Genomic DNA, 23,304 nt, shown 5'->3' on the forward strand with positions numbered 1-23,304 from the left:
TCTCATGGTTCATGGGTTCGAGCCCTGCATCGGGCTCTGTGCTAACAACTCAGAGCTGGTAGCCTGCTCCAGATTCTGTGTCTCCCTCTCTCTCTGCCCCTCACCCGCTCATGCTCTGTCTCTCTTTCAAAAATAAATATTAAAAAAAATTTTTTAAATGTATGTCCTATAGTGAATCAGTTTATTCTAGAAGATGATAAATTAATTTCATCTTGTATATTCTTAACAAATATGTGTGAAGATTCTATGCTATATGTTAGTTTTGTCATAAAATAATAGTCTTCAAGGATTATTTGGATCATGTGGATCATGTTCAGGTGTTCCAGGGCTCTCTTCTCAGACTTCTCTCTTTTTTTCCTTATTCCCTAGGTCATTGGTTTTGCTGGAGGCACTTTCTAATCACCTGGGCAGTTTTTATAAAATTCAGATTCCTGGAGCGTCTAATCTTATTGAAATGCCTCCATTCTTTTGTTTGTTTGTTTAATATTGTCTTAACTCCTGAATTGCCTCTAGCCCTGCCTTTCCCCTTGACTCCAGTGTATTTCCAGTTGCCTGTACCTTTTCTATCTGTGTGTCCAACATACATCTCAAATTTAACATGTCAAAAACTGACTCTTGCATTTTTCGCAGAGCCTGCTCCTTCTGCAGAGATCTGACTGAGAGAACACAATGGAAAAACCATTCTCAGCCTGGAGAAGGGTTAATGTTGTCTTTTGTGCCTAGAAGAGATTTCTATACCTCATTAACTAGCCTCCTTAAGTAAATATAAAGCCTGCCTTTTAATTCATAAGCCATGAGCAAATTACCACTTTCTAAATGGCTTGATCTTTAAGCTTCGCTTTTACAGTTAAAGCTTTTAAAACATACATTCTGTGATATAAGCTTCATTTTGTAGAAAGCAACTTGTAGTAAAAATAATAGATGTCATTTGGGCTTAACCTCCACATTGGCTATATTATGTGTATAATACAGTTTCCTCTCTTAAAGAACAGACTGAGAATCTTATCTAAAAATGGAAATGAGTTGCTATGGAAGTAATAGAGTCATACCAAAATGAAACTTTTTCGATATGGAATGACTGTAGATATATTTAATGTAAAAAAAAATCCTAGTATAGTTCATTTCATCTACCCACATATTTTTTAAACTGAGGATTGAGGAGGTTAAAAATTCACCACGTCAGTTTCTAACTAAGGAGGATTCTAATTCAGTACGTCTGGGGTGTGGGGCTCTGTGTCTGTCAGTTTTGTTGGGGAGCTTGTCCTTTTATATTCCACAGGTGATTCTTCTGCATGCCCAGTTAAAAATCATTGCTCTGGTAGGCCAACATCATTTTACAAAAGCAGAGGAGATTACAAAGAAATTGAAACTCCTCCCTCCTCTGAAGAAAAATTACAGAGTAGAAGAGAAATGACATAGATCTGAGGATCTATTACTAACAAAAATCAGTTCCTAATATTATTAATATGATTGAAAAGATTTGCTTGGTTGCAAGGTTCTGCGAATGTCACTTGTGCTTTAAGTTGAATGTATCTTTTGTGATCTGGTTATAGCATTTAAATTAAAAACAAAACCTGGATTCAACACATGTGATTAAATACCAGGGATTGTATCTAAAACTCATTTTAGGGTGACTAAAAAGAGCCTTAATCTTCTCACATCTAGTGATCAACACATTTTCTAGTCAAGTTGCTAAATGTAAACCCTCAGTTTTAGTGGAGAGGATATGAATAGTGACTGTATAGGTAAAGAAGGTGAAAGGCTTCTTTTAAATTTAACATTTAAAGGGGCGCCTGGGTGGTGCAGTTGGTTGAGCGTCCGACTGCAGCTCAGGTCATGATCTCACAGTTTGTGAGTTCGAGCCCTGCGTCAGGCTCTGTGCTGACAGCTCGGAGCCTGGAACCTACTTCAGATTCTGTGTCTCCCTCTCTCTCTACCCCTCCCCTGCTCATACTCTGTCTCTCTCTCTCTCTCAAAAATGAATAAACTTTAAAAAAATTTAAAAAATAAAAAAATAAATTTAACATTTTAAGATGTCAAATTTGTCATTAGTGTTCCTTCAGGTAATTTTTTCATTGATCACTAACCATTTTTAAAAGGATAAAATTTTTTAGTGTTTGAAAAAATAGATACTTTTATTCATTATTTTGGCGATTTATTTGGGTAGAAAGAGCTAAAGAAAAGTGCATGTCATTAAATTGTGTAAGCCAGGATATATTACCACCAGTCTTTCGTGATTATTCACTCCTTCCTGTCAAAAAACTTTAAAATGAGGTGACCTCAGATATAAGAATCATTCAAGATACAAAGCAATTTCAGTCTGTAATCGGTTTCTACAGAGAAATTATTTAGTTTTGTTTTAAATGAACATTGATTGATTTTTTAGATAGACTTTCAGAATAAGGCATTTTCTCTGCATTCAATCCAAAGAAGAGTATTAACAAGACTAAGTTTTAAGCCTTCAGAATAGTCTTATTGATAAGAAATAGCAAGGACAACTTGTGCTTAATTAAAAATTCCTTTATCAATTCATGGCAGTGATAAAGAATACTTGTCACTAGAAATTTCTGAGGCAGGAAAACTGGCCACAGTCTCTGCTTGTGTTAAATTTACCCAGTTTCACCTTAATTGTACAAGGCAGAATCTCTTATTCTGGAGGGCAAAAAAACAACTAGTACTGAGTAGATGTAAAAGCTATATATGTACATTTTCTTCTTTTTCGCATCAAAGCATATGTTTTGCCTAAGATATATTTTACATCAGCACCCGATCAGTTTATCTTTTTTATTTTTCATTCCAATTTTTCAGACTTCAGCAATCACCCAGCGGATAAGTCCCTGTTCCACCTTGACTAGTAGCACTGCCTCTCCACCAGCCAGTAGCCCCTGCTCCACCCTCCCGCCAGTCAGTACAAATGCAACTGCCAAGGACTGCAGCTATGGGGCTGTCACTAGTCCAACCTCTACCCTTGAAAGCAGAGATAGCGGCATCATTGGTGAGTTGGTTTTTATATTAATCATTTTGTGGGGGGTTTTTTCTTTTTAAAATAATACACAAGCTTAAGGTTTTCAAAAACAATGCTTTTGAGTTGTTGAGATGTATATATAATGTATATATTCAGATGTGTATATAATGTGTGTGTATATACATATATATATGTATATATGTACTTATAAAGGTTTATCTACTTCTTCCTGTAGATTCATCTATCTGCCAACAGAAGTGGTTCAGAAAATGCTCATTCCTCACTGAACTAGTAGAGTTTCATGGAGGTTCTCAGTTCTGCTTATTGTATACTTATTAAGGGGAGTCAGTCAAATGGAAATTAGTGAAGTGTTGGGAAATGAGGATCTGAAGAAAGGAAACGTACAGAGAAGAAAACAGGAGTGAGCACAGAATCTTAGGGCACATTCAAATTGAGCAGGAAATTAGAGGTGGGAGAATGAGCCAGTGGATAGGAGTAGTCAGACAAATAGAAGAATTGGGACAGTATAATGTTACCAAAGTCAAAGAAGATAAAAGGTTCAGAGAAGGGAAGAGGAGAGGCTGGTCAACAAATGACAACAGCTGAAAAAGCCAGGCATACTGGGATCAGTTAAGGAATAAAGAAAATATTTCTTCCTCATTTGGCTTCCTTCTAAAGGTTACCAAATCACACTAGATAGTATAGCAGATATTAATGCCATGGCAACTAAATATATCTCTATTATTTAAATGCATATATATCAACATGTGAATTTATTCCTTTAAAATAAGTATTGAGTAGATAAAAAGAATATTTTTACAGCAAAGTTGCAGGATACAAAATCAACACACAAGAAGCAGTTGCATTTCTTCTATATGCTAACCATGAACAATTAAAAAAGAAAATTAAGAAAACAATTCCATTACAATAGCATGAAAAAGAATTTTAAAACTTGGGAATAAGTTTAACCAAGTGTACACTAAACAGAAAATACTGCAAAGAAATTTCAAAAGATTTAAGTAAATGAAAATATAATCTGTGTTCATGGACTAGAAGATTTAATATTGTTAAAGTGATAATATATCTCAAGATTTCTACAGATTATTGAAGTTACTATCATAATTCCAACAAAGTTTTTTGCAGAAATAGAAACACCCATCCTAAAATTCATGTGGAATCTCAGAGGACTCTGACTCAGAGGACTCAAAGCAGACTTGAAAGTGGAGAACAAAATTGGAGGACTCCATTTCTTGATTTCAAAATTTATTACAAAGCTTCTTAAAGGCAGGATTCATGTCTTACAGTTTTTATATATCCTCGTGACTTAGCATAATAGTTTCTAATTTGTCAGTTATTTATATGAGAAGTCTTTATGAAGATATAGTCATTAAGTAACTAAATATTTTAACAAAATAAAATAGAGAAATAAAATGTAGAAGAGTAGCCTCTTTTATAACCTCTGAAATAGTTTGTGAAAGATTGGAATTATCCTCTCCTTGTATATTTAGCAGGACTTGCCATTAAAGTAATCTGGACCAGGTGCCTGGGTGGCTCAGTTTGTTAAGTGTCTGACTCTTGGTTTTGGCTCAGGTCATGATCTCACAGTTAGTGAGTTGGACCCCCTGCTTGGGGGTCAGCCCCTCTCTCTCTTTCTCTCTCTCTCTCTCTCTCTCTCTCTCTCTCTCTCTCTCTCTGTCTCTCTCAAAATAAATAAATAAACTTAAAAAAAATAATCTGGACCTGATGTTCATGTAGATTTTTTTTAATTACTACTCCACTGTATTTAATACTCTGGGACTTTCTGACTTTTCTCTTTCTTCTTGAATCAGTTTTCCATAGCTATGGTTTTTTTCTTTTTCAAATGTATTGGTATAAAGTTGCCCAAAATATTCACTACCTACCCAAGAACCCAAGCTGAAAAGCTGAGAGGAGTCCTTGTCATTTCTCTGCCCCCACCCTAAATTTCTTATCCCTGAATTTTATTTTCGTCTTTTCTAGTATGCTTTGGCAGTCCCCATTATCTCAGACTTAGAGTAATACAAACCTGAGTATTGTCTCTGCTTTTCATTTTGTCCTTTCCAAGTCTGTTTTTCACACAACCACCAAAGTGAATTAACCAAGAACCAGGTACTCCTTTGGTTGTATTACCTATAAGATGAACTATCTAAAAATCAAATTTGATCATATCACTCCTTTCACTGCCATTTACCTATAAAATAAAGCCTAGACTTTCCTGATCTGACCACAGCCAATTTCTTCAGCCTTCTCTAGCCTTGTGTATATTGTTCTAACAGCATTAGACTTTATTGTTGCTTGACGATTCGTTTTTCCATGACCATTCTGCCTGTAGTCTCCTCTCTCTTACATTGGAATGACTCCTATGGACTTTTTAAGATTTGGCTAGGTATTCTGTCACTACCACTACCACCACCTGTCTTCAATTCTCCACTCCAACTCTTATCCAATCCATATGATTACTCCCTGTTCCCTGTAATACCCGAGCAGATACATATCATGACATGTAATGTGTGGTATTAGAATTACTTTTTGAACCTGCTTCCCACTATTAAACTGTTAATTTCTCGTTAGCAGAAACTTTGCCTTACTGATCTGTATCTGTAGCACCTAGTCCAGTAACTGGCCTGTGGTAGCATAGTAGGTACTCAAGTAAATGTTTACAAATGAAAGGGGGGCTAAAGGGTAGAAGGGAAGAGGACAAAGGACTAACCTAGCAATTTGCATCATTTTTTTTTTTTTGGCAGTGATTAGAGTGACCATTAGGTACAAGATTACGTATTGATTTATTAGGTTTTGAATAAATAGTAGGGATTAGAATTCTCTGTCGACCAATTTTATTCTCTTAAATTCTCTTAATGATTAATTTTAACAAAATAATTTTTATAATCCCTAGGCAAGCTTCTTCTTGGGTTCTTCTCTTGATATTATTAGAGTGTCTATCACTGCATATCATCTATATTACCATATATAAAAAATACCTTTAGAATGGTGTTCAGCCAAGCAGAAGGGACGGTGCTGACAGATCAGACCAAATCTATTCACAAGTAGTTACCTTTCAAAGAGGGAAACCTAACACGTCAGTGAATGTTCAGATTACATGTTCTTACGTGCTGAAAATTAAAAATGGAATCCTGCTTTGACTTATAGCAGGAATGTTCCTCTGCTTTTTCTTTCTGCTAAATTTTCAAAATTGAATTCCTTGTACCATAAGTGCTTTTGTAGATAATAGATCTAATTTAAAGAACAATGAAATACCATTCTTTAACGTATATAAATACTGAAACAGATTTGCTTGTAAAATTACGAGAGAAGAATGAGAAGAATATCTGGTCATAAAATTACTTCAACTGTAGAATAGTTATCAAATTATATATAAGCAGTTCATCTTGAGAAATGATTTGTTTCCCTTTCATTTTTATTTTTCTAAATGCAATTTTAGTTGGAAGAAACTTTATTATGGCATAAGTAATAATAGTGAAAGATACACTGTTATTACCTTGGAAATCTCAAGACTTACCTACCTAAACTGTTAAATATGCTTTAAGTATTTCCGCCTCTGATTATGCAAGCGTCCACTTCTCTGAATTACATATTGCTTACATTATTTCAAGCAAAAACTTCCAAGATGGCCTATTGTTTATTCATGTCCTATATTTAAATCCTGCCCTATCAGCAAAAAGGCACAAAAGTTATTAAATGTATTGATTTATCCATTTTAAATTCCTTTATAGGTAAGTTCAGTATGATCCTTTTTAACGCACTACATTTTCCACTTAAAGCTATCAGAATTTTTAGCCATTCATGTGCCTGAATGTATCACTTGTACAACATGCCAAAATATGGAGAATCCTAGTAACGAGAATTGGAATACCAGAAATGCAGACTTCCTGGGTTTTTTAAGCATTCTAAATGTAAAAAGTTCCTTTCTAGGGTTCTAAAAGGTTTTAAATAACTGTGACTTATTTGATTCTATGTAGTTGGATTCACCACAGACTAAGTTAATTTCTACCACAGAAAGCATTCTCTGTTTCAATCATATCTTCCCTCCCCAAATTCACAACCCTTTCTAAATATGTGGTGAAATACCACCAACACAATTGTGTATTTGTATAGTAATTTTATGACTCTCTTTTTTTATTTTATTGGTATGACTCTATATAATTGTCTTATATATGTGTCCAGTTGAGATACCGCTAATGACATATAATCACCTATCAGCTGTCTACCTACACATACACACACACACACACACCTTAAAGGAAAAATCTTGATAAGTGTAACCTTTGTGAGATATAATATTTCTCTCCTATTCCTTTTTCATGTTAAGTTTTAATAATGGTCCTTTTGGGTGTGGTTTTTTAGCAAAAAGAATTTAAGCATGGATCCATTTTGTTTCTCCTTTTGTTTATCTGGAGGTCCTAGTTCTTTCCAACATGGTATAATTCTTGAATTTCTTTTCATCAAATCTCAGAATTTTTTAAGTCCTGATTTTATTCCCAAATTTGGTCTTCTGTCCTATAGCCTTGTATCATTTAACACGTACAAAGATGGAGGTTCTGTGACTATGCCCATTGTTTGTGATTATGTTTTCCAAATGTTTCACATTAGTAACTAAAAAGCAAAATCAGAAGCTCCTAATAAAAGTAATAGTAATATATAATCCAGTAGGATGTTGTATATTCTTTATTTGATTCAAACTATCACATTTTGAAAGTCATACTTCCCAGAGGGAAGGGGTTAAGGGGATGGGCAAAATTAGTAAAGGGGAGTGGGAGATACAGGCTTCCACTTACAGAATGAATAAGTCCTGGGGATAAAAGGCACAGCATAGAAAATACAGTCAATGATATTGTACTAGCATTATATGGTGACAGGTGGTAGCTACACTTGTGAGCATAGCATCACCTATAGACATGTTGAATCGCTATGCTGTGCACCTGAAACTAAAGTAATATTGCATGTCAACTGCATTAAAATTAAAATTAAAATTAAAATTAAAATTAAAATTAAATTTACCCTCCTGGGTCACAGACTGAACATTAGATAATTTGAGTTATTTTTTCATGTTTTCTCCAACCTGTTTTCAGAAATATGTAGGTTTATTTTTACTACTGAGTTTTTCTATTTATTGTACTAGTGACTCCGTCATCCTTCCCACCTCTCTAACACTAAGTAAATTTTAGTAGCTGTAATGTGGCATGTTTGTTAAAGAAGTCTGGACACTGCTTATTCAACTGATCAAGAAGACCTAGTAAAGCATTTCTCTTGCATATTAACCTAAGTAATGTAATAATAACCAGCATTTATTGAGTACAATGAACCAAGTACCATTATTTAATCTTAATGGTCTCATATGAAAATAGTTGTAAAGATTTCACAGGATCATACAACTGAAAGGATGCAGAAAACTCCACAAAGAATGCTTACAAAAGCTTTTAATAAAGATACAAAATAGCAGGTGAAAGAGAATGCAAGCAAGCCCAGAGGCCCCTAGACACTTGCAAGTGCAGCTCTCCAGGTTCTTTCTTAAATAGAATATGCTCTGTCTCCAGAGTGTCAAGGACCAAGATTTGTACAAGGAATCGTGGTTTCACGAGAGCTCCCCAAAAGTTTACAGTGAAGATTTTTATGCCCCTCTGGTCATATAGCCAAGTCAGATTGTCTAACTAAGTCCTCCAGGTGTAAATTGTCAGTAAACAACTAGTTCTGGGTGCTACAGGAGAAGCTTAAAACTTGAAGCAGCAAATTACAAATCATTAGTTATCCCAGTTGACCTTACCTTGGTTAAGAATCAGTACTAGACTTCCAGGCAACCCCAAAGATAAGCGTAGGACTGGCCCAGTCTAGTTGTAAAATAATTCTGTCTTATATAATAGTGTAATAATCTTTCTTAGAATTGGAAAACTGAGATTCAAAAATAATTGGTCTCAGGTCACATAGATAGTAAGAGGCAAAGCTGAGATTCAAGTTCAGATGTGTATGACTTCAAAACCCATGGTCCTAATTATTACAGAAGAGTTCATAGTTCTAAAAACTTTCTGTCTCAGTACAGATGATCTAAAACTATTACATGGCATTAAAAATTTAGTCTATGTCAACAAAAGTAGAGTAGTGAATCAAGATAAAAATTAGTCCTATTAGTTTAAAAGTATTATTATAGAAGATGGACAAACCAATTTTATATATGTGTGTGTGTGTGTGTGTGTGTGTGTGTGTTAAAAAAAATTACTTAGTGTAGCTGGCACACAATGTTACATTAATTTCAGACAAACAATAATACAGTGATTCAACATTTATATCCCTTATACTGTTCTCACCACAATATAGCTACCATCTGTCACCATACAACGCTATTACAATGTGATTGACTATATTCGCTATGCTGTGCCTTTCATACCCGTGACTTATTCAGTCCATAACTGGAATCCTGTACCTCCTTCTCCCCTTTTCCCATCCCCTACCCCCTTTCCCTCTGGCAACCATCAGTTTGTTCTCTGTATTTATAGGTCTGATTCTGCTTTTTGTTTGCAAACAATCCAATTTTAAAACATGGAAAAGACATTAGATAGACATTTCCCCAAACAAGATACGTGAATGCCTAATAAGCACAGAAAAAGGTGCTCAATATCATCAGTCATTAGAGAAGGGCAAATTAAAACCACAGTGGACACAACTTGACACCTTCCAGAATGGCTGTTACAAAAAAAGGACCCAAGTGTTGACAAAGATGTGGAAAAATGAGAACCTTCATGTATTACCGTTATGTATTACTTTATGTTTATGAAGTAAACATAAACTTACCATACAATCTAGCAATTCCGCTCTTAGGAATGGAGCCAAGAGAAATGAAAACATGTCCAAGGAAAGAAGCATTATTCATAATAGCCCCAAACTGGAAACAATCTAAATATCCATCAATTGGTAAATGGATATACAAAATGTGGAATGTGCATACAGTGGAATACTGTTTCGGCTATAAAGTGGAAGAAATTAATAAATGCTACAGAATGAAATGACCTCAAACATAAAGACTACATATTGTATTATTCTGTTTATATGAAATTCCAGAAAAGGCAAATTTATAGACAGCACATCAGGAGTTGCCTAGTATTGGGATGAGAACAGAAATTAACTGCAAACAGGCACAAAGGACCTTCTAGGGGTTATAGAAACATTCTAAAACTGAATTGTAGTGATGATTGCACTTATCTGTAAATTTACTAAAAACCATTGAACTGTATGTACATTTACAGTGGGTACATTTTATGGTATGTAAATTATACCTTAGTAAAACTGGTTTAAAATATATAGCATTGATTTTATTCACAATAAGTCTGTGTGTAAGCCTTTGATTCCTTCTTCCTCACACTAACTCTTTCTGGCCTATGTGGCAATAAAAACAGACATGTCGCATATGCAGTTTTTCATATTGAGGTAGTGATTTTTTTCCTATATCAAAGCAAGAAAATGGAGAACGTCTCAGAAAAATCTCTTTAGTTACTTGAGACTCAGTACTCTCTATCCGTTGTTCCACTTGGTCATATTAGAAATAAATGATAGATTAGGGAAACAAATAGGTGTAGTTTTCATTGAAGAACCATGTCTTCCTGTCCAGTCCCATTCATAGAAACTTTGCACATGGGAGTGCTTAATTCGTCTCGGCCAGCTTATCTGGCACAAAGACTGCATGCATGGGCTTTGGACTTTTGAACCTTTAGTAGTCACGTGCACGAAAATATTACTGCATTCTTGATGCTTCAGTCACCTTGATGACCTTAAATCATATAAAGTCTCACCATAAAGGAATGGTTAAGTAAAATAGGATGCACCCATAAAGTTGAATAATACACAGACATTAGCCTGTTGTTATTAAAAATAGATTTCATTTTTTGGCTCTTTATTTTTCTGTATATGGCCTCTTTTGCCTGGAACTGTCCTTATTCTCAGATTAAGGATTTAGGACCTATCTTGTTCCCATATTCTGCACATATTAGTTATTAGTAAAAATTTATTGGATAGGTGGGTGAATGGAATTAACCAGAAGTTACCAAGTTCATGAAAAGCATCAATGAAGCAAAAATGCACAAAATTCCTAAATGGGAAGTTACCCAGAAAATTTTATTTCTGGTATTTTATGTGAGATGTCTGTTTTTACTTTCTGTGCCCCAATAATCCTAGACCATTATGCATTCTAGACCATTTATTCATCCTTTTGACAAATATTTATTGAGCATATACTGTGTGCCAGGGACTAGATACATTTCTATCTAGTGAAAAAAGGCAAGAAATACCTGAGGCTTCATAGTTGAAAATGGGTGAACTGTGTAGTAATAGGTTATGCAAATAGTACAATAGTCATAGTTTTCTTCTCACACTGGGAAAACTAGATGTTTTGCTTGTCTTTACTTTTAAATACCTTGACCATAAAAGCCCTCCCTCATTATAAAATTTAGCATTTATTTTTTTTAATTTATTTAATTTTTTATATCAAACTAGATTTTATTAATTTATTTTTACTTATAAATTTTTAATGTGAAATTTTTTATATGAAATTTATTGTCAAATTGGTTTCCATACTTTAGCATTTAAGTAATAAAGTAGGGCCCATAGGCCACATTTAAGTAATAAAGTAGGGTCCATAGGCCACTGAACAATACCACCTTAGTGCTACAAACTCAAAGTTTCTCAAATCTTTCCACCACCGATCAGGTATTCCATAATTTTTGTTGGTAGATCTCATAGTTTTGAAAAAATGTTCAGCATCCCTCTATTCATTATTTAGTAGTTTCTCATTTTTAATTTATCAAACATGTATCTCTGCCAAAGCTTCTGCTTAAATGAGAATAACTACTGTTGTCACCCTTGATAGAATCCTCGCTATGTTTACAGAAGTTTGACGGTGTAACTAGTTAACAGTAAGCATATTATTTATAAATTATTTGAAATACTGAAAATAGTGAACCCCATTGCTACTTTCTCACACCTGTAAACGATGTGCTCATGGTTTATCTGGAGAAAAGGGGTTTATACCAGGCTGGGACCACACAGATACAGGTATATCTTAGCCAAATCTGGGACTTAATAATAAAAACATCTGCTGGACACACACACACACACAAAACATAAAAGGTAAGGGGTTAAATAACAGGCATTTTACATGTAGACAAATCCTCTGGGAAACAAGAGTTTCCATTCTCTGCCTTTCAGCATACTGACCCTAGCAGCTGTGTGAACTCCAAGCTTCTTGCAAAGAATTACAGAGGTAGCTGAATCACCATATCTTTACACCAAATGAAATTATATTTCAGTCAAATTATACTGAAAATAAAAGTTTAAATATATTTTAAATTAATGAGACAGTTTTCAGAAATTAGGATAAGAAGCATACATCCACTTTAAAAGAACACACACAGGTACATACACACATATTATAAATATGCTATCACTGAACACATTTAGAAATTATAATTATACAATAATGCCGTGGAATCCATAATAATCTCATTGGGGAAGGTGCAATATTATGTTTGGTGGCAAAATGGTTAGGAACTATTGGGCTGTTTATGACTGGAAGTCTGAATATATGAAATTAATTTTTAATTAAAGTGAGTAGTTTAGATTAGATACCAAAATAATGTAATAGCTTAATATGACTTGAACATTGGCTTTTTTTAAACGTTTATTTATTTCTTTTGAGAGAGAGAGAGAGTGTGGAGAAGGTGCAGAGAGAAGGAAGGGAGAGAATCCCAAGCAGGCTTTGCACTGTTAGCACAGAGCCCTATGCAGGGGCTCAAACCCACGGAACTATGAGATCATGACCTGAGCCAAAATCACGAGTCGGATTCTTAACCAACTAAGCCACCCAGATGCCCCCTTTGGATTAGCTACAAGAATATGTGGCCCATAGTTTCCAACATTTTCATCAGTGAGACTTCCTTAGCACAGATTCCTCAGAGCCTGAGACAAAAGGTTACGTGCTAACACTATATTAAGGGAGTATAAACCAAGGAAACAAGTGAATGAAAGGGGAGTAAGGCAAAGAAGAAACAAATATAAGAAAAGGAGTTACAGAGCTGGCAGAGGTGATTGCTTTATTCAACTGAAATCTTCAGAGAGACCATACAATTCCTAACTATGGAAGGGGGAATTACAAGGGACTATTACTGCTAGTTCCTGTTTCACATTGGTGTGTTAGCCCTACTAGGGCATTGTTTCCCCTACTTTACTATTGCACAAATCCAGTAGCCCTACTGCATCTCATGTCTCAGAAACAACCAGGAAGTCCAGGGACAGAGGAGAGAGTCTATACAGCATTACACAAGACATTGATTGACTTGTGCTCATGATTATCATAAATGACTAGCAGTAGCCACTATAGCCAACCCTTCAGTCTGAAGCAGGATGTTAATAACAGGGACCCAGCTCCAACCCATGGGAATAGTTCACACCATCACTAGAGCCAATGTAGCTAGACAGTGGCAGGTAAGTATATCTAGAATGGCAAATCCAGTAAAGTTCAACCCTTACACCACATAGATCCAGTAATACTCTCTTTGGCATCTGTTCTCACCTGGGAACACGATACTGTGAAACTCTGAATTCTTTTCTGAGAGGAGAGATCTAAATCCAATTCTTCAAGAAGATGACCAGTGCAGTCTCCCAAAAAGACTTAGAAAGGGTTAGTAAATGAAAGTAAGTCCCTGCTGCTCCTGCTGGTCCTGGATTCCATAATGTATGCTCCTTATCTCCCTCCTTCACCCATTTCAGAGCAAAGAATATCAAAATAGATTTCAGAACAAACAATGATTACCTATCAAGGAAGGTCATTTCATAATGATAAATGGATCGTTTTGTCAGGAAGAAGTAACAGTCCTAAATGTTTATGCACCGAATAACAAAGCTTCAAAGTGGCAGAAATCCGCAAATGTAGAGATTTTAACTCATCTCTCAGTGGTTGAAAGAACAATTAGGAAATCCATTAGCATGTAGATGACTTTAAACAGTTCCATTAACCAACTTGACTTAATTATTTTTTATACGACAGTCCGCTTAACAATAGCATAGTTCAGATGCTTTTTAGGTATACACAGAAGATTCACCAAGACACCAATATTCTGGTCCATAAAACAAGTCTCAGTAAATTTAAATGGACACAAACCATTACAGTATTCTCTGACCACAATGTGTTTACACTGGAAACCAGTAATAGAAAAATATCAGGAGGAGTGCCTGGGTGGCTCAGTCAGTTGGGTCTCCAACTGTTGGTTTTAGCTTGGGTCATGATCTCACATTGAGCCCCTCTTCAGGCTCCATGCTATCAGCACAGATACTCTCTTTTTCCTCTCTTTCCTCTCTCTCTGCCTCTTCTCCCCATTCATGTGTACTCTCTCTCTCTCTCAAAATAAATGTATAAACATTAAAAAGAGAGAGAGAGAGAGAGAAAAGGGGCACCTGGGTGGCACAGTCGGTTAAGTATCCAACATTAGCTCAGGTTATGATCTCCCAATTCATGGGTTCGAGCCCTGCATCAGGCTCTTTGTGCATACAGAGCCTGGAGCCTGCTTCAGATTCTGTCTCCCTCTCTCTCTACCCTACCCTGCTCACTCTCTCAAAAATAAATATTAAAAAAAAAATTTTTAAAGAAAAATATCAGGAAATTTCACAAATGCTTAGAAATTAAACAACATATTTCTAAATAATACTTGGGTCAAAAAAAATCACATTGGAGGGGCGCCTGGATGACTCAGTCAGTTAAGAGTTGACTTTGGCTCAGGTCATGATCTCGCAGTTTGTGGGTTCGAGCCCTGCATCAGTCTCTGTGCTGACAGCTCAGAGCCTGGAGCTGCTTCAGATTCTGTGTCTCCCTCTCTCTCTGCCCCTCCCCCACTCATGCTCTGTCTGTCTCTCTCAAAAATAAATAATAAAACATAAAAAAAAAATTTTAAATCACATTGGAATTTAGAAATATTTTTAATTGAAAAATAGTGAAAACAAAACCTCAAAATTTTTAGAATTGCAGCTAAACAAGTGCCTAGAAGGAAATTTATAGCATTAGATGCTTATTTTAGAAAAGAGAAATTTATTTCATTAGTGAACTAAACTTCTTAAGAAACAACAACAACAACAAAAAAAGAAATTCAAATCAAAGTAAGCAAAGTAGGAAATAATAAAGAGCAGAAATCAATAAAATAGGAATAGAGAAAATTAATGAAACTGAAAGCTGGTTCTTTGAGAAAATCACATTAATAACCCCCTAGCCATATTAACCAGGAGAAAAAGAAGATACAAATTGCCAAAATCAGGAATGCGAGAGTCTATCATTATAGACCCACAGACATTAAAAGGATAAGGGAATGTCATGAGCAACTTTATGCCAATAAATTTGACAGTTTAGATGACATGGACAAATTCCTTGAAATAACAAATGACCAGAGCTCATTCGAGAAGAAAGAGATAACTTGAATAACTTCATAGCTGTTAAATATAAATTGAATTTGTTGTTTAACACTTTCCTGCAAGGGAAAGATGCCCTGACAGGTAAATTCTATCAAATATTTAAGGAAGAAATTATACCATTTCTACACAAACTGCTCCAAGAAGTTGAAGTGAAAGGAACACTTTATGAGGCCAATGTTACCTCAACACCAAACCAGACAAAGACATTACATAAAAAGTAAACTACAGACCAGCATGTGCCATGAACAAGATATGAAAGTCCTTAACAAAATTCTAACAAATTGAGTCCAACCTTATATAAAAGATAACAGGGACAATATATTAAAAAGGACCTGTCATGACTAGGCAGGGATGGGGAGCATTGTCATCTGTCAGAAGCGTAATGATGACTGCCCTCTCTGATGGAGTTGACAGGGAGATATTGCCATGGAACTGGGCTCTCTTGGTATCAGTGAGGATACCAAGACCACTTGGCAGCACTTAATTCTCAGATGTATTATTGTAAAGAGCAAAAAGGCTGGAAGGCAACCATTTGTTAGCTCATCTTTTACCTTTGTTACTACAAAATCCAGAACTCCCATTTAAATTTCCACAGAGAAAACCTCACAAAGAGGCATCATGGAAATTACCTTAAAAACTTGGGTCTCTTCTTTTAATAATAGGTACATTGAAGATGTAAGAAGAGAATATGAACTAACATTAAAAATTCTCCAGGGATGGGGCACCTGGGTGGCTCAGTTGGTTGAGCATTCAGCTCTTGATTTTGGCTCAAGTCATGATCTTATAGTTTGTGAGATTGAGCCCCCATAGTGCTGACAGCATGGAGCCTGCTTGGGATTCTGTCTCCCTCTCTCTCTACCCTTCCCCTGCTCACTCTCTCTCTCTCTCAAAAATAAACACTTTTTAAAAATAAATAAAAATAAATTCTCCTAGAATGACCTGTTTTATTCTTATAATTATTGCTAAGATTTTTATAATCTAGATTTTATTGTTGTTAACCATTGCATTTCAAGGCTTAATGAAAATGTTTCTGTTTATAAGTCCTGTTTATAATTAATGGTAAGACTAGATAAAATTCTAGATTTTTGTTTTTGTTTGATTTCATTAAGGGACATCTAGGGTTAGAGCTACAGAGGGTAGCTGTACAAGAAAGCCCTGTACTGTTTCCTTATTTGGACAGATTATTTCTCCTATGTTAGCATCTACTTAAGACCTCTTATTTTTTTCTAATTCATTATTAAATATGAAAGGAAATAAATTTAAATGAGGGAGAGGAAAATGTGGGATAAAAAGAGTATAAAGATCTTTTTGAGAACTGTGGGGCTTTCCAGCAATCCATGAAAATTCTTTAAATTCCCTTTTTGATGAAATTCTGAAATTTTTCACATTCATAGGTCCTAGTTTTAGATCTTTTAGCATTGATATACGAATTTGTTTAGTTCCATTCAGAGAGAGTTGTTAAAGTAAATGTATGAGAGATGTGAGAGAGAATATGTAAGGGATCGTTATATTTTGGTTTCGATTATTTAAACTTCATGGTGGAGATGAAATGATCATCAGCAACTTTTAAAAAAATATTACTACTGCTCTTATTATGTAGTCACGTATTTGGATAATAATGAACAAATTAATCTCTAGGTTTATGGGTGTTTTGGTTTTTTTTAACTTGTTTTACTCTCTTTTTTAGCTACATTGACAAGCTATTCTGAAAACGTGGAACGCACAAAATATGTTGGGGAAAGCAGTAAAGAATTAGGATCTGGAGGAAACCTGAAACCTTGGCAGTCTCAAAAATCCAGTATGGATTCGTGTCTGTATCGAGTAGATGAAAACATGACGGCTTCCACCTATAGTCTGAATAAGATCCCTGAGAGGAATTTGGAAACTGTTCTATCGCAGTCAGTACAGTCTATTCCTCTGTATCTTATGCCACGGCCAAATTCAGTAGCAGGTAAGAGTTTTTAAAAATTGACCATTTTACTGGCGTGTATACTGAAATGAAAGTAAATTCTGCTTTAACAGAATTTTCTGTTCATCTTCTTTGACTGTTCTTTTGTGTGGCTAATATGCATGTGGATATCTTTTTGAACCTGGGGGAAGGCTCATGCTCAAGTGGTGATTCTGCTCCCAAAATGTTTAAAAACACTCACAAAGTCATAAGTAAAACCTGTAAAGTGTATGGTTGAATTTATAAAAGTATTTTTTTCATATCTGAAGTCTTTGAAAAGATTTCAGTCTGTGGTTTTTAAAAACATTAGTTTAAAAAAAACATTAAATTGAAGAGTATTTCAGTAGAATTTATATTATTAGAAATCATCATCCATAGTTTGAAGGAGAGGCAGGCAGGCAAGAATTTAGCTTCCCAGTCCATGAGCTCAATATTTCCACCATATCCATCCTATCGTAGAAGAATCACCAGGTACCGACAAGTGCTAAAGAAGAACTCAGACACTACTAGCAGGCTCAGTCAGAAAGTCATAAAGGAATGTCAAGGGATGCCTGGGTGCCTCAATTGGTTAAGCGTCTGACTCTTGATCTTAGCTCAGGTCATGATCTCAGTCATGAGAGTGAGCCCTGCATGCGTAGAGTCCGCTTAAGATTCCTCCCTCTGCTCCTGCACCACGCACATGCATGCGCTCACTAGCTCTCTCTCTCTCTCTCTCTCTCTCTCTCTCTCTAAATAAATAAATAAATAAATAAATAAATAGATAAATAAATAAATAAATAAATAAATAAAAGTTTTTTAAATAAAGTAAAAAAAAAAGAGAGAGAGAATAAGTCAGACCAGGAGCTTTTGCAGATAGTTGGGCAGTCGGACATTTTCAAAATGCAGCATCATCTACACTTTGTCCCTAATATGAAATCATAGTTGTGATTGTCTTTCTTACTTGCTCGATGAATGCCTAAAAGGTTTATCTCACGGACACAAAATAATAAAATACCTATTATAGTTAAGAGCTCTTATTTCCCAGGTGTAATGATTTATGTTATGCAGATAATAGTGTGATACTTCTTGCCTTTTTGTACTTTTCTAAAACATTACTCTTTGTTCTGTCCTCTGGGAGACCATCAGCATCAGTCATCACATGTGATTATGTGGTGATGGCTCATCTGGAAGATCAGTAAGTGTAGACAATTTAATATGTATTTTTCAAGATTATTCATTTTTACATAGTAGCAAAAAACTTTTCCCTCCTAGGTTCTTTGGAATATGTTGGTCCCCAGGGATGATGTCATAATATACTTTAGAATGCTATAACTTAGAAAGGGCCAGGCAAATTCAGTCTTTCCAGGAGAGAAACATATAAACCCTTGCTTACATAAAATTGGGGAAATATAGCTACCAACCTTAATGGTACATCCCAATTTATTTAACTAAGCTACAGTGATTTCTAAGAAAGTTCTGGCTCTGTTATTTGAGAAGGGCATTGAGCATTTAGTAGAAGACAAATATAAGCTTCTCTTGTCCTCTCTTTACTGGAGAAATTATAAAATACTTTGCCCTTTTTTTTTTACATTTTAAATTGTATTTAATTTTATTTATTTTTTTAATATGAAATTTATTGTCAAATTGGTTTCCATACAACACCCAGTGCTCATCCCAACAGGTGCCCTCCTCAATGCCCATCACCCACTTTTCCCTTCTTGAGCATAAATATCTGTAGATTTATTATTTTACCCTATGCAGATACTAGTGTGTACAAAGAGTTGTCCAGGACTAATTAGCCAGATATAATTCTTCCCTCTAAGGTTTTCTAACACTACTGCTTTCTAGAAATCAGCACAAGGCAGCTTTCAGAAGTATCAGTTTGTCACCAATTATTTCTCTAATACATGTAGGAGAAATTAACTGTTAAGCTCTATCACAGAGAATAGAACCCAGTTTTCTATACCAGGTATTTTAATCACCAGGTTAAAAAAAAGTTTGCCATTTGAAATGTTTTTTTTAAAAAAAAAAAAACTTCACAAAGCAAGCAAGAGTAGTAGGCGAAGAGTACACTCTTTCATTTACATGGATTGTAAGATTCTTGTTTATTTAGAATTTTATCTTGTAAGAACTGATATCCTAGTTACTTAATAAAATCTTTTAAGTTATGTTCAATTTTCAGGGAATTGTCATCTAATTTATGAATTTGGATGGCTTCTAAACTACCTCTCATGATATATTTTTTGCTAACTGCCATTTACAAACTTTACCGCTTATAAGCATCAATATATTTGTGGCTACACTTAGACTTAAAGAAAGTTTTTGCATATTCTTTGGGACACTGACTTCAGCAAATATTAAGATAAGAATTTTATGGAGAATTACAGGATGGAATTCTAATTGACAACCATTGTTGTGTTGGTAAAATAGTCAGCGTCAAATTTACAGTAATTTTGGTATATTTATAAATAATACAGTAATTTATAAAGTATCATACAGAGGAGGGAAGCATCTGAGTGCAAAGGGAAACGGTAGAGAGGAATAGAAGACATCACAGAGAAGGACAAATAAGAAGTCACAGAAAAAAAGAGGAAGGAGTTACTAAGAAGTTAAAGAAGTTGGCACATTATTTCAGCATGACCAAACCGTGGGATACAGTGAAGAAATAGTAGAAAATGATGTTGAAGGTGATACCAAGGAGCTTATATGCTCTGATGATAAATGTTAGGTTTATTTTGTTGCTAGTCAGGAGTATAAGCAGGAGCTGTACTATCAAATATGCTGTTTAGAAAATAGCTGAATAGCCATCTGTATAGGATGGACTGAAGGAGGAGAGCCAGGAGTTAGAGAAGATAGTTCTTTAAAAGCTTGTGGTATTATGCAGTATTATAGAGAGTGAATCATCAGGTATCAGTAGAGTTGAGAAAATGGTTTAGGAGAGTTTCTTCTTTTTTGCCTTAAAAAATAGCATTTATTAGATTTTTTTTTAATATAGAGAAATAACAAGGAAGAAAACAAAACAAAAATGAGCCATAATTTCCTTTCCCAGTGGTTCCTGCTGACATATTCTAGAAATTAAAAAAAAATCGTGTTACATAATAAATATGCAAATCAAATAAAAATTCAAATTCAAGCAAAAAAATACAAAAGAAAAAGGAAAAGCCTTCCCTTTCCACCTAGTTCCCCTCTCCAATGATAAAGTGATTAAGGTAAGTATGGGCAATCTGTAGCATTAAGTCTTAAGCTTAGTTTTCTGAATATAAATTTGGATGTTCATACACCTTTAAATTAAAATTCTAAGATATGAAAGATAAAAACTACTGTCTTTTATTGTTTTCAAAATGTGAACCACTACTGCATGTTTATTTTTTAAGCCCTTTGTAGTTGGAAGGAAGTGGAGAATCTTGTGGATTTGCGGTTGCATGGCAGAAATTATCAGAGAGTAGGATGTCTCTGGTCATCCTGGATGTCTTTAAAGGAGGCTGGCTGTGAATTAGAGGGATGTGGGAAGCAGGAAATGTTCACTTGCAGCAGCTGTCCTCAGGGCTTTGTGTGAAAATGAGGAGTCTTCAAGGAATTATAAGCAGCAGAAGTCAGTTACAATATAAACTCTCACCATCTACTTGTTAATGTTTGGAGCTGCACATTTTCCTAAGAAAAGGATCTTAAGAATCAGGTAAATGCAAAATCGGAATCATGGGGGATTTGGATGAATCCAATCAGAAGCTTAATGAGGATTTTATAAAGAGGAAAAAATGGGCTTTTCAGCAGTCAGAGTGTTGGCTTTATGAATCAAGGGCATAAGGACAGCAGAGTGGCTTCTTGCCCAGGCTGTAGCAGACAACGTCATCCAAGATCCCTGCTCAGGTCAGCCAGAATGATAATCGTGCTACTAAAACCTGTTTGCACTAGTAACACCTGATCTAAGAAGAAACAATTCAAACGGGTTTTATACTCAATATAGAGTTGCCTCTGGAATGTTTTGTACCAAATGTCTGCTGGATTTTTTTTTTCTGCCCACTTATTTAAGTTATTTTGACTTCAAAAAAGTATGTCAGTTAAGTGTTCTATAAATGAGTCAGCTGTTCCAATCCTATGAAGTCTCAAAAAAAAAAAATATATATATATATGTATATATATATGCTCCGTTTTTCCACTTCCCTCTTGGACCTTTAATGACATAGATTTTACTTAGAGATAGATTTTACATAGAAGTTTACTTTTTAAAAACATTTTCTTTTCATATAAAATTTTTTAAGTAGATTTGTTTTTCCTCTTTCTTCAGTTCACTTCGACTTACCTAATTATCTCCTATGCTTGTATCTGGAAAGTGTTCATTAAATATAGTATTAACTTAACTTGATGAAATTATCTCAAAAAAATTGGCCAGCACAGTTTCACAGTAAGAGTACCACTATGAGGTGGGGATATGTGTGTCCCTATAGATCTGTCATTGGTATTTGTATGTGATGATGATGTGCAAGGCATTGTTGCTATAGCCACCTGCTTCATCCTTAGCTTTCAAATAACCCCATAAGACACAACCTAATTTTTTATTCATTGATCATTTAAATGTAGTCAAACACAAAGTGTATATTAAATACAATTATTCAGTTATTAGGCAAGCATTTATTGAGCATGTATGTGCCAGGCACTATTTGAAACACTTGAGAATCATCAGTAAACAAAACAGAAATTCCCCCCTCATGGTCCTTACATTCTAGCCAGGGCAAATAAAATAATCTTAGTAAGTAAGTAATTTATATAGCATGGTAGAAAGCGATACGTACTTTAGAAAAAAATAGAAGAGGGAAGAGGGATCAGAAGGAAGGAAGGAAGGAAAGGAGGGAGGGAGGGAGGGAGGAAGGAAGGTTGGTTATATGAACATCATTGGAGCTGAGCATATTATCATAGTGATGTCTGTTAAGCATTAAACAGAGCAATGAAGAGGGTGAGGACAGAGCCAGATATATCTAAATCTACGTAGGACCAGTCTGGAATTCAGTTCTGTATTAAGCATTATGTGCATGGTACTCTGATTTACTCTGAGGGGATAGGGTTATCAAAGATGAATCAGACATTACTTTCTCACCCTCAAGAACCTACTATAATAAGGGAAGACAGCCATGTAAGCAAGTTGCTGAATAACATAGGTCCTAATTAGCAATATACGTATGTGGTTGCTAAAGGGGAGAAGCAATTAATTTTGACTAGAGGATCTGTCAGGGAAGCAGAGAAAATATAGCCTTAGCAAATTTTGTGACAAAGATTGAGATGTTTGACAAACTAAGACGAAGACTTTCTCTCAGAAAGTGGCTTGCAAATAGAAGTTTCAAGAGATTATGAGGGAGAGTAAATGTGTACAACTAGCAGAACACAGAGCCCCAGCTAACAGAATCTCAGGTCTCCTGCCTCAGCTTTCCAATATTTATCTCATATTCCTTTAAATAATGGGCAAGAATTTTGAAAATGATTAAGCAGTGAGAAACAGAATAAGACTAAGGAGAATTATGATTTAATAAAGAAGAAAGGCTGTGAAAAAAAATATTGGAATATTTGATAAAGAAAATTGTTATAGATTCAGATATCAACAAAAAAGATTTTAATTGCTAACATAAGAAAAAGAACAAATGTTTTAATAGATGTAAGTAACACTAAATAAAATGTATTTGCAATCCTGATTAAAACAATAGTTCCCCATCGGCTGATTTCAAATCTGTGCCCTGAATCAGGGCTTCAGAGCTATAGCCCTTAATACCAAAGATCACTGCTTTTCCTTAGTTCACTGTTTGCCTATGAGTATTTGGATTTGTGAAGGAATGAACTGTTCATTCAGTGACTGTAGTATTTGTCTTTTTCCCCTAATGTCATCTGGCTGAAAGTGAGACGTGTGCTCATTCCCAAACATATTTATGACATTTCTTGATCTTATGAAATA

General features: G+C 35.0%; 1 protein-coding gene across 3 annotated transcripts in view; it reads left to right on the top strand.

Annotated features, from left to right (window-relative positions):
• TANC2 (tetratricopeptide repeat, ankyrin repeat and coiled-coil containing 2) overlaps window positions 1-23,304 on the top strand; it is a 383,338-nt gene that overhangs the window by 224,630 nt on the left and 135,404 nt on the right. For all 3 annotated transcript variants that reach the window (XM_030295266.1, XM_030295268.1, XM_030295269.1), the window contains 2 exons: window positions 2,809-2,995; window positions 17,127-17,390. In XM_030295266.1, coding sequence (XP_030151126.1) covers window positions 2,809-2,995; window positions 17,127-17,390 — 451 coding nt within the window. The remainder of the gene's footprint in view (window positions 1-2,808; window positions 2,996-17,126; window positions 17,391-23,304) is intronic.

Source organism: Lynx canadensis, chromosome E1 (assembly GCF_007474595.2).
Source record: "Lynx canadensis isolate LIC74 chromosome E1, mLynCan4.pri.v2, whole genome shotgun sequence".
In the NCBI taxonomy this organism is placed as follows: domain Eukaryota; kingdom Metazoa; phylum Chordata; class Mammalia; order Carnivora; family Felidae; genus Lynx; species Lynx canadensis.